The sequence below is a fragment of the Stenella coeruleoalba genome, assembly GCF_951394435.1.
Source record: "Stenella coeruleoalba genome assembly, chromosome: 1".
Taxonomy (NCBI): Eukaryota; Metazoa; Chordata; class Mammalia; order Artiodactyla; family Delphinidae; genus Stenella; species Stenella coeruleoalba.
Window position 1 is genome coordinate 54,765,317 of NC_137169.1, and position 12,914 is coordinate 54,778,230.

A 12,914-nucleotide genomic window follows, 5' to 3' on the forward strand; every position below is an offset into this window, starting at 1 on the left:
TATTATAAACCTATTACAGTACAGTACCATATAGCCGATTGTGTTAGTTGGGTACCTAAGCTAACTTTGTCGGACTTACGTACAAATTGGACTTACGAACGTGCTCTCAGAACGGAACACGTTCGCATGTAGGGGACTTACTGTGTTGTTTTTACACCTAAACCAGCTTCACTGAAGAGTACCCATTGATAAGAAAGTAGCGAACCATTTGGCTCAATTTGGAGTTTTCATACCTGGCCTGTTGCTTTTGTATTTCCTTTTAAGTCCTTGCCTTGCAACGGTTTGCCAAAGGGCATGTTGCCCAGTTCTGTGCCTAAATAGCCCTGACTTGTCCCATAACCTTACAAACACCCGCCCTGGGTTCTGCTTTGTCACAAACCATTTTCTCCAACGTGGTGGTTTACAGTTTGGGGCAAGGCAGATGCTTTCCAGATTGCGAACATTGCAGTTTTTAACTCACTCTGTCAGCAGCCTTCTCCCATATTTCACAGAAGACCTGTTGTAAGGCAATTTGTCTTTCAGCCATTTCTTCAAACCAAAATTGAACATTACAGTGAATTGGATGGTGGGGGGGGGGGGAGGAGGTAGGAGGAAGGAATAGAGTACTGCTTTGTATAGTCTGAAGTTTTCCGGAAGAGTTATTTTTGTGCTACAGAGATTTTCAAGATGTACTTTGGTCTCCAGTCTTTATATATTTTCGACAAAGTAAAGAACAATAGTTACCGAAAACTTATAACTGAGTCATGTTCTATAAACATTTTTCACCAGGAAATAATTTTCTCTCGAAAGTTTTTTTATTGTCCCCAGTATGCATTAAGTCATTTACGCAGTGTGTCAGCTACTCTAGCAATAAGCTTTTGGAAGCCCTTAACCCTTCGGGCCCAGTACCACGCCAATAGGAAATGCTGCTCGTCATCTTGGACTTTTGGTGACAGAATTCTGCTATAACACCACAATGATTGTTGTTATTGGCTTTGCATCAGTCAAGATTCTGGCAGGAAACAAAAGGCACAGGCAAATAGACTAAGAATTTTATAAAGAGATTGTTTTTAAAGGTGTTGGCAGAGTTGGGGTAAACCAATGAGGTATAGGACCTGGGGCTAGCAGGAGTGAGAAGCATTACCATTCTAGGCCTGGAGAGTCAAGGGAATGATCGGTTACCCCTCCCCATAGAGTACAGCTGAGGCTGAAGAGAGGGCTGTCCAGTGTGTGCTGTGGCCTTTGGTGGAGGGATGCAGAACACACCAACCCTACTCTCTCTTCTTGCCCTGGGGTTCTTCTTATCATACCAATGCCTCCTATCAGCTAGACATAACTGGAAGCCAGAGTCCATTACTCCTGTACATAGAGGTCAGCCTCAGCATAGATCTGGATAGAAAAGGACTAAGACTGGATCTGGTGAGCTGAGGACACTCAGGGAAAATATTCATCACTGGCTTGAAAACAATTGCTTCGTAAGAGAGTCCGAAGTTCAGTAGGGGTCTAAATAAGGTACGTCAGTCAACTCAGTTTATAAGATCAGAGAATCTTGAGAGGAGCGTAGAAGTCAACCAGCCTCTGCTTGAACATGCCAGAGACCTCCAGAGACAGGGATATCTCTCTACACCAAAGTGATTATGGGGTGGCTCCCCCCGCTCAAAATCTGCCTTTGTATGCCAGAAACTAAAACTTGTATGTGAAATCTCCTGAATATTTTTTTAAAATGTGAGCCACTAATTCAAACTGGGGGGGAAAAAAGCCTAGTAAGGAACAAGTGTATTTACTAGATCTGGTTTTTAACCTCTTGTGTCATTTCTCATCCAAATGTGAAGACATCTATTGCATCCTTCATTCGATTTTTTTCTTTGGTCTAGAGAGCATGTAGCTCTTCCCACCTTTCCTTCCCCATCCTCTTTCTCTTCCTCTGGATGTTTCCTGCTCCTTCAAAGTCCTTCTTAAAAACATGACTCTTAGAGTAGAAAACTTTTGATGTCTTTTAACCAGAACCGACCAGAAGAGGACCATGATGTTCTTGACCATGACTCAGTCCTGCCAATGAAGGGTGTTTCGTGCCCTTCATTGCCATCTATGAAATGCCATCTATGAAAATTTTTTGAGCAATTTCATCATGCTGTTGTTGGGTCCAACTGAGCCTTCAAGTCTTCACTAAAACTTATTAGTCTTCTTTTGTTTGTTCATTTGTCTTTAATTTGGTTACCTCCGAAATTATTTAGTAGATTTGCTGAATCATGGACTTCTCTAAGCAAGGTCTTTAACCTAACTCCAAGCTATCATATTTATTTGTAAAATTTCAGCTGTTGGTTTAAGGGTCATTATTTTAGCCTGTTGTGTATGAATCTCGAAAATTTTATTTCTATAGTCAATTAGGTATCTTTCCTAGATTCAGGCCATTTTCAAGTTTGATAAACATATCACCATCAAGTAGTTGATGACAATGTTGAACAGGAAGGTTCTCTCAAGGATAGCCTTCTATAATTTGATGTTGTTTTGCTGATTAACACTGTTAGGGTACAGCCATGTGGTGAAGTACAAAACCATCTATTGATATGATTATCTAGCCCCCCATCTTTTGTCCATAAGGATATCATGCATCACCTGATCAAATGCTTTGCTAAAGTTTAACTGTGCTTGGTCTACCACTCCAAAATAATCCTATCAAAGATGCAAGACATTTAATTTTACAAAACTTATTGGATTTTGGAACTTAAAGAATTAGCTCAACTAAAAAGTGGGCAAAGGACTTAAATAGACATTCCTCCAAAGATGATATACAAATGGACAACAAGCATATAAGGATATGCTCAGCATCACTTATAAAGATTAAAGTAATTAAAGAAATCAAAGCTACAATAAGATCTCACCTCATACCCATTAAGATGGCCACTATCAAAAAATAGAACATAGCAAATGTTAGCAAAGATGTGGAGAAATTAGAACCATTTTGCACTGTAGGTAGGAAGGCAAAATGTTGTAGCTACTATAGAAAACAGTATGGATATTTCTCAAAGAGTAAAAAAGAGAATTACCATATGATCCAGCAACCCCACTTCTGGGTATACAACTAAAAGAACTGAAAGCAGGATCTCAAAAAGATATTTGCACACCCACGTCCATTGCAGCATTATTCACAATAGCCGAGAGTAGGAAGCAAGTCACATGCCCACCAGTGGACGAATGGATTAAAAAAAATGTGGTGTACACATACAATGGAGCATTATTCAGCCTTAAAAAAGAAGGAAGTCTTGTCACATGTAACAACATGGATGAACCTTGAGGAGATTATACTGAGTGAAACAAGCCAACAAAAAGACAAATACTATGATTCCACTTATATGAGGTATCTAAAGGAGTCAAATTCCTAGAAACAAAAAGTTGAATGGTGGTTGCCAGGGTCTTGGCGGAGGGGGAAATGGAGAGTTGCTGTTCAATGAGTATGGAGTTTCAGTTTTGCAAAATGAAAAAGTTCTGGAGACCTTCTGTACAACAGTGTGACTATACTTCACACTACTGAAATGTACACTTAAAAATGGTTAGGATGGTAAATTTTGTCATGTGTTTTTTACCATAATTAAAAATTTGTTTTTGATTAAAAAGAAAAGTTTAGCCCACTCTTTCCTTTTATAGAGGAGAAAACTGAGGTCCTGAGATTTAAGGCCCTGAGATTTAAAGAAACTTTTAGTGAACTCGTGTGGATTCTAGTTGCTAAGGTTTTTTCTCAAGTGCTCACAAATGAGTTACTGCCCCTAACTTAATGTGGTTAAAACATTTTCCAAAGAGAAAAATGTTAATCACTGTATATGGGCTATTCAGAGTCTTTTAAAGAATTCGTTTGAGAATACATAAGGCAATAGATCATCTACTTAGTATTTCCATTATCAAGTCAAGAGAGCGAATGGCTGGACCCAGCATGCCAACTGAAGGCCTAATTACCACCTTTTCTCCTTTGGCTTCCAGGTATATGCCTAAATATCACTAACGCAGGCCCCTATCTGCCACAGACCTGCTTATTTTGCAGTTTTCAGATAATAAATGGTGACGATTCCTGTTTGTTTTCTATGGTTTTAAAATTTTTTTCAGACAAGATCATAATGCAACTTGTTTAATTTCATTTGAATTCTAAGGTTCTATAAGACTCCTTCCCACCTTTGCCAGATTTAAGATCTGAGCACTTTCATGTTTTAACTCAAAGTAATATCCCAGATATGTTTCACTTCATAAAAGTACCTCTTGAATGAGAAATTGTGTTTACCTTGCTTTAAGCCCCAGGAGAAGAAAGAAGTATTTTTTCTCCATTATATTTAATTACTAATCAAAGTATTGAATATCATTGTAAAAATAAAATAGGAATGTCAGATGTGAACTGTGATACCAAATTGTTGATTTTTAAAAGGAAATTAATCATGTGGTCTGGACTAAATTGTTGGTTTCAAAAATCCCAAGTATTTAACTTGATGTAACTAAATATGTGCATTTAACTTTTAAACAGTTATTCCAAAGTATTAAAAATCTTCCCCATTTTAATTTTCAGCCAATTTGCTTTGCAGTGCCTCGGAAGTGTCCATTACCCTTTAAAGTGAATAGTAAGAATAATGTCCATTGTTCTTATGTGATTCTTTTTAATAGTATAGTTCCCACTAGATATTAGTCCTTACTGAGAAGGAATCTTGGAATCTTAAGGAGAATGATGAAAAACAATTCCATATAGTATTTTAATTTTTATTAGCCATATAATTTAAAAAGCACAGAGGCATCGAAGACAGACTCGCATTCCAACCCTGACTCTACCACTTCCTAGCTTTGGCAAATTTATCCTTTCTCAGCCTCAGTTTCTCTGTTTGTGAAATCAAGATAACCCAAAGTGCTGGGTTAAAATGAAGAATAAAAATGCTCGGATATTAAAAAGGAGTTGGTCAAATGTTAGTTTTCTAATTTTCCATGAGTAAGGTTTAGTTGTTCTGTGGAATGTTTTGTTTTGGGGGGGTTTTTAATATTTTTTTTAATTAATTTATTTTTGGATGCATTGGGTCTTTGTTGCTGCGCGCAGGCTTTCTTTAGTTGCGGTGAGCAGGGGCTACTCTTCATTGCAGTGCGCGGGCTGCTCATTGCAGTGGCCTCTCGTTGCAGAGCACAGGCTCTAGGCACGTGGGCTTCAGTAGTTGTGGCACGTGGGCTCAGTAGTTGTGGCTTATGGACTCTAGAGCTCAGGCTCAGTAGTTGTGACACACGGGCTTAGTTGCTCCGCAGCATGTGGGATCTTCCCGGACCAGGGATCGAACCCGTGTCCCCTGCATTGGCAGGTGGATTCTTAACCACAGCACCATCAGGGAAGCCCCTATGAAATGTTTTTATATGAAGTTTTTTGAGCCAGACACCGACTCCCCTTCTGGCCAAATGCAGAGAGCTGTGTGGGAAAGGAAGCATGTCATCAGTAAGACTTACAATGGGCCTGAATTTGTTTTCTGTCACTTCCAACATGACCACGTAGTGTTCTGCTTGATTATTTCACTTGGCAAGAAGACATTGTGCTAGTTTTGCATATCCTCACTGCAATCAGAAGGAGCCAAGTTTGACGATGTTTAAAGGATTTAGCTTCTTGAAGTTTGTTCTCCTGCAGACCTACAGGGGGATTTGTCCCAGACCTCCCGTTTACAGTCAAAGGCGTTCTGTGAATAATCTGATACGGACTAAGTACAGAATAGACTCCTTTGTTTGCCAGACAGGTGAGAGCCCTACATTCTCTTGTTGCTAAAAACGTCGGCCAGAAAAATGACTAGCATTACATTCGTACTAAATTAGCCTCGTTCCTTTTGTAATCTTACCCTCATAATGATTTCACTGAGAATCCAAGAATAACAAGAAGAGCTTACCCCCCTAGGGTCCTGAGAAATTTGAAAGTATTTTATAATGTTAACGCTAAGCATAACATCCAACAACTATGCAGCAGTTTTAGATTTTCCGAGGTTCTTTTGTGAACATCCTCTCTCACGTGAACTAAACAAGATGGGCAGAGCAGGTACCATTATCCTGCTTAAATAACTGAGGAGATGGAGGTCAGTGAGGTGACTCTTGCTTAAGGTTATTTAGAATTTCCTGCCCCAAACTTTTATTTCCTACTCTGAGGGTGGGGGGTAAACATTGGGTGATTGAGTTGTAACAGGTACTAGAATAGATAGTTTCTATGTTACTTCACTTATGGTTTACAACAGTTCTATGAAATAATCCCATTTTACAGATGAGTTTGCTCAGAGTGGCCAAGTGCCTACTCAAGGTTACATAGATAATGTCAAAGGCAGTCTTCAGAGGTTTCTCACTCTAAAACGTAATCTTCCTTTATTCTGCTACATTGTCTACATAGATATAGCAATCTCTCTCTCTCTATCTGTCCACCCACCCACAGACATGCAGACACAATTGTTACTAAAGCACCCGAGACCCAGCTCCTAATGACTAGAATGATTAGAGTAGCCTCCAGAGATGCCTGGGTTATATGTCTACCTGCCACGGCGTACAAGGCGGGGAGTTCAAAAGCAGGGTACCTGGCAAAGCTTTTGTGTTATTCCCCACCTTTCAGACTTCCTTCATTCTTCCTACCTGTGTGAAACAAGAAAAATCCTACCATGAGAAAATAGGTGCAAGACAACAGCCACTCTCAAAGTACTGGCGGTCTAGTGTAGTAGCTGGAACAGGACCAACAGGAGAGGAATCCAAGCGTTGAATTACAGGTCCTTGGGCAAGTAAATTAACCACTCTGCCCCTCAGCTTCCTCACCTGTAAAAATGGGGACGAGGATGGCGCCTACCTCATGGGTAAGGATAAAATGAATGAGTTTTGAAAAGTGCTTAGAATAATACTTAGCCCATATTAGTAATAACAGCTAACATGATTTTCTGCTGGTAGAAAACACTCAAGAAATATTAAAACGATCATTTTTATTATACTCAGTCAGCAGATTTTACCCGTCCCCAGCCCCTCTGAGGGTCAACCCACAGATCACAGTCCCAGCACCCAGGTTTTGGTACCCCTTCCTAATTTCTCGTGTTGAGTCTGTTTCTGTGGGGAGTGTGATTAATTACTGCCATATCTCACTGAACAGGTTCCCGAAGAAGGTGTTGTGCGAGTAAAGACTATGTACAAGTATATTCTCACTTACCAAGCTTTGCTGGGTATGTGGCTTTTGACCTCCGCACTTTGTATGCTGTGTCAGGGAAGAGGGACTGTTGGGCTCTCTTCACCACTCTATCCATACTTCCCTTGTAGTATTTCCAATAGCATATTTTAATTACCTTTTCTCTGTTTTCCTTAGCAGATCACGAGGTCCTTAAGGGCAAAGGATATGTCTTAATTCATTTTATATTCCCAGTACCTAGTGGAGTGCTTGGCAGTAGTAGCTGTTTGTTTATTGACTGACTGAAACAAATGGGGGGATGAGGGAATGGATGCATGGTTAATTCTTTTAAGTAAATAATCATCTCTGAATTTTGTGTCAATCTGAATTTTCACACTTTGGATTTTCTTAAAGCTAGATAGCTGATGAGGTTACTGGTGATCAGGACATGTCATTATGCATCCCCTCTAATTACTGTCCCATAATGCTTGCATTGTTTTACCAGTCAAATAATTCATTCATTTTAGTCTATGCCCAGGATATTTAGTTTAATGGTCAGACTCAAGCCAAAAAAAAGAAAAGTATGTGTCCTTGTGTCCTTCTATACATGTTATATTCTTTTCCAAGCAATGGTAACAGTGGATGTATAAGATTTCAAAAATATACTTCAGAGGGTTAGCACTCATAATTATTGAGTTCATATGAAACCATTTAAGAAGACTTCTTGGGTTTCAAAAAAGTGTCAAGTTATACAGTGATGCTGTGCAAGAGGGAACTGTAGACACCATCCAAAACAGATACTTCACTTTTGTGGATGAGAAAAAGTGAGACACAAAGAGGTGAATGATTTGTTCAAAGTCATACAGCTCATCAGAGACTGAGCTGGCCCTGGCTTCAGGTCCCCATATTCTCAGGCCAGTGGCTTTGTGGACCCTGGGCCAGGATTCTTTGGTGATATTGCTTCTGGAAGATGCAGGACTGGCCCTATATGTCCAAGCCAGCCAAGACAAGGGCATGATTTCTGGAACACCACGCAGTGTTTGATTTGGGCTGGCAGCCAATGGAAGAAGACCCCTGGGGTCCACATTAATGCTCTTAGATGTATACAGTCCATCCATGTGGCGTTTAACTTTTAAGGTGTTGGAGAAATGCAGGTCTGCTGCTGAAGAGAGGCAACATCAGAGGGGGGACCCACACACACGCGAAGTCTTCACAATGTCCCTCTGCAATTTTTAAACGTTTGAACTTTAAACTTTTCAACTTTGATAAACTACACTGAAGGTTTGATGGAAACAAATTGTAATAAGCAAGGGTTCTTTTTTCTCACAGTAGATTTGTGTGTATAGAAGAATAGGAGGCCATTTTAAGCTCTGCCATGTAATATTATTCCATGTTATTTGAACTAGTATAACTTTTGCTCTTTTCCATTTTCTACACCCAGATTCAAAGGATTCCAAGGAGAAGAATAAAATGGAAATCCTGTACATACTGGTGCCTAGTGTTGCCATCCCCCTGGCCATTGCTTTGCTCTTCTTCTTCATTTGTGTCTGTCGCAATAACCAGAAGTCATCGTCACCGCCTGTCCAGAGGCAGCCAAAACACGTCAGAGGTCAAAACGTGGAGATGTCAATGTTGAATGCGTATAAACCCAAGGTAAAACTAGCAGTCCTGAGCTGCGCTTATTCTATAGACTTCAAGTTAAAGCAACATTTATAACCCACCCAAGCTTAGAAATCAAATGATACAGAATCAGAAATTTTATCAGTGCTAGAGTTCATTTTCAGCATAGTCATGCATTTCTAACTTTGTCCAAGGCAGCTTGAGTATACTTTCATCAGTGTGACCAGTTCGGTGCTGGGCCCGTCCTAGCACTACCTTACGTAGAGTTTGGGCTGGAAGGAATTCTTATGAGATCATCTCTTCCAGCCCCTGGGGACTCAGAATGTGGACTATTTTTCCACATTTTAAAGAAGGAAATTCCATTCTCTTCCAATCAAACTGAAAGAGATGAACAGAGAGAGAGAAATCAGACATTGTTTACTAACTTCACTTTCAAAAAATCCTTTTGTTTGCACAGCAGTGCGCAGGTATTAATACTACTGTACTGTACACTTAAAATGGTCAATTTTATGTTATGTGTTTTTTACCACAATTTAAAAAATCCTTTTCATGCCTAACCTAAATCCCTTTCTCTTTGGTTTAAACATATTTTAAGAGAAGTGTTGTCCTTCCCACAATCTTTGAATGCTGTTTTATAATAGCCCACCTTAGCCTTCTCCTCTCTTTGCTAAATCAATCCACTTCCTTTTAGTTTGTCCTCAACATCTTTCAACATTTGGGTTGCTCGGGGTCCTGGCAAGGAACCCAGGGTCACTGGCCCTTTCCTTAAATGGAGCACACACCACATCTTGAGGCTGAAATACAACAGAGGCTTTCTCTCCGGAAAGCCAGCACCCCAATCCCAGGCCTCTCGGGAAAGAGATTTCATTTAAATAACTTAGGATTCTTGCATCCACAGAAGCCTGCCTTTTCATTGTGTTCCAACTCCATAGGAACATTCATTCAACAAATATTTATCTTCTCTGTGGGTTAGTGACCATATTATTCTTTTGACCCTCATAAAGAGGAGATGCATCACTTTTTATACAATTTTAGGAAAAGAAATTGCCTTCACACTCAAATCAATCCTTTTACCCAATAAAAAAAGTAGCATAATTGGGCCTGACACATAGTCCTCATTTGATTTTATTTTGCTTTGCTGTTGAATTTTTTTTTAATTTAAAAAGTCTTAAAATATTTTTCTATTGCAAAGTCATACTTGTTGGTAAGGTTTTGGGGTTTCTTAAATGCTAAAAGAACTCATTTTTTAAGTATTCTGTTCCAAGCAAAACCACTGTTCTCTCTCTTTTTTAAAAAATTTATTTATTTTATTTATTTATTTTTGGCTGTGTTGGGTCTTCGTTGCTGCGCGCGGGCTTCTTCTAATTGTGGCGAGCAGGGGCTACTCTTCATTGCGGTGCGCGGGCTTCTCATTGCGGTGGCTTCTCTTCTTGCAGAGCATGGGCTCTAGGCACACGGGCTTCAGTAGTTGTGGCTCGCAGGCTCTAGAGTGCAGGCTCAGTAGTTGTGGCACGTGGGCTCAGTAGTTGTGATGCATGGGCTTCGTTGCTCCACGGTATATGGGAACTTCCTGGACCAGGGCTCGAACCCGTGTCCCCTGCATTGGCAGGTGGATTCTTAACCACTGAGTTCACTCGGTGGCTTGGGGAATGGGTGGCGGTGGAGGTTTAACTTGTGATATCCTAGCTGCTAGCTAGCCAACTTACATACATTACAGCGTGTTACATAATAGCACGGTTAATCCTTATAAATGTAATAGGAGAAAATAGAAGGGTTAACATTATTGCACATTCATGTAGTCACACCTAGTTGTCTGTTTACATATCCCATGACTTCAAACTTCTAGCACAATAGTCTTTGTTCTGTGAGAATCTTTCCCTGTCATTTCTGTTATTAAGTTCTGAGAAGCCTTACAAATGCTGGAGCTCTGGGTGGGAGAGAGGGCCAGATCAGTTTGGTTCTAGTAGTCACTGTGCTGCAGCCACCATCCTGGGGAGGTGGGCTCCTCGTTGCTGTGGCAGGAATTATAGGAAGAATCATTTCCATTCGGAAAAATTACCCGTGTTGTAGGTCAGCCTCAATCTGCAATTCAATTCCATTCTAAGTGGAGGTTTATTTTGCAACACATGATATGTCCAACAGGCACGGTGTTTTGGATTTATGTTGTCTTTCAAATAAAGATCTCAGAGGGCTCCGTGGCACAAATAGAGAAAACTAATATATACTGAATGATACACATCATCAGGAACTATTCCAGTTCCTGGAATATTCATTATCTCATTTAATCCTCACACCTATTATATAAGGTAGGTATTATTATCACTCTCATACAACCAGGGTAACTGAGACTCCAAACCAGTTAAGTAACTTGCCTAAGGTCAAAGAGCTAGTAGTTGGAAGAGATAAAATGTGAATAGAGATTTTTCAGCTCTAGGGAGAGCCCTTGAACTTGCCCATGCCATGATAACTTTTTCACAGGACAAATCATGCTGGGAAGGGGGTATGGGGGCAGGCAAATAATTAAATATGACACTCCATTTGTCAGTCTGGGCTGAACACTAACCACAGGATTCACCTGGCTCTGACAGACCTCCTGAAGAGGCCTGGATAACAGTTGTAAGCTTGAGTTACATAGCCCCGGTCCTGCCAGGGACATGTGAAATTTGGCCAGAGCAACAATAGTCCTCCATCCTCCATGGTCATGGAGACAAATGTAAAATATATGGGGAGAAATTTTTCCTAAGACTTGGTGAAGCAAAACATTGTTTTCATCATTTCTGGACCGTTTCCGAAATGTGCCTTGCGAAATCTCCCAGTGTCAAGATTTCTCCAACACAGGGCTTAGAGTTTAGCCTTAAACAGCTCACAAGCAATTCTGAATCAGACTAGAAGTAGGAATGGCTCAAGAATGTGTGACTGGGTTGAGGAGGGGAAAGGAAACAACAAAAACAAATGCTAACTTTTTTTTCTTACTCTCCTAAGAAGTTTGGCTCCAATCAAATTTGACTTATTCAGCTGTTTGTTTTGGTTCTTACTGAGTGCCTTTCCTGGAAAAAGCACAAAGAACTTTGTAGACCTTAAAGAAAATTCCCAAATGTAAACAGTCAATCTCTAAAACTGCTTTGAGAGGTCACTGACACATAAATATTACCCGTACCTATAAAATCTAAAAGGAAGGGACACACATAAGAAAGAAAGAGAAAAAAACAAAACAAAAAAAGTCTTGGGAGAAAAACACCCTACCAGAGTAAAATCAAAAGGATATTTGGAGGTTGGGATGAAAAAGGAATGAAGGATAGAAGCTGGTCTGCCCTGGCCTCATTCTTATTTATCCAAATGAATGTGCCCTTCAGGGTTTAACCTATCTCTGTCCATCTCTCTCCACTTGCTGAGCTGATTTTACCCGCCGTCCCCACCCCCTGCTGCCCCACCAACCTCAAGTGTTTGTATTAAGAAGAGGCTCCTCTGGGAGATTAGAAATCCATACCCTTCAGAGGTGACAATAGGCAGCTGCAGACAGACTGGCTGACGGGATCTGGCTTGAGTCCCCAGAGAGGTGAACGGTACAGTTGGAAGTTAAAACTTTTGAGGAGGCGTGAGTCTCCTTCTGATCTGTGGGGAAAGGAAGCCACTGGACCAGACAGGCATCTTACGTCTGAGCCTTGAACAGTCAGGAAATGGAGATGCTCCCCTGGCTCCACCTCTAACTGCCCTGTGACCCCGAGTAGCCACTTAGCCCCTCTGTGTCTCAATTTTCTCGGCTGTTCAGAGAAAGAGGTCGACTGTGTTCATGCAAAGGACGGTTTGTTTATTTTTCTTTTATTTTGCTCAGCAAAAGATTTCAAGCCATTCAGTTGGATTAGTTAATCTCCTATCTTTTCCATCTTTAAAATCTTCTGACAGTACTCTGGTGATGCAGGAACTACGTAGGGTTTTTCTATCTTGCATTACAAATTTTACCATCTGAGTAAGGGTTTTTTTTTTAAAGTACTGTGGAAAATGAACCTTCTCCAAGAAGCCTGGAAACTCTAACTTGCCGTCTCTCCGATTCTTTCCCTCTGCCTCCCGCCCCGCCCCCCCCGCCCCAAGCTGTCACATCGGAAACACTGAGCAGTCTCGCTGAGGGAGGGAAGCTGTGGAGCTTGCCTCCTGGGGACTTAGAAGGGGAGCAGAGCCTCTCCGTCAAGCA

At 40.7% G+C, this 12,914-nt stretch overlaps 1 protein-coding gene across 2 annotated transcripts in view; it reads left to right on the forward strand.

Moving 5' to 3' along the window:
* ROR1 (receptor tyrosine kinase like orphan receptor 1) overlaps positions 1-12,914 on the forward strand; it is a 409,006-nt gene that overhangs the window by 380,724 nt on the left and 15,368 nt on the right. For both annotated transcript variants that reach the window (XM_079903186.1, XM_079903187.1), the window contains one exon: positions 8,547-8,758. In XM_079903186.1, the coding sequence (XP_079759312.1) occupies positions 8,547-8,758 (212 nt within the window). The remainder of the gene's footprint in view (positions 1-8,546; positions 8,759-12,914) is intronic.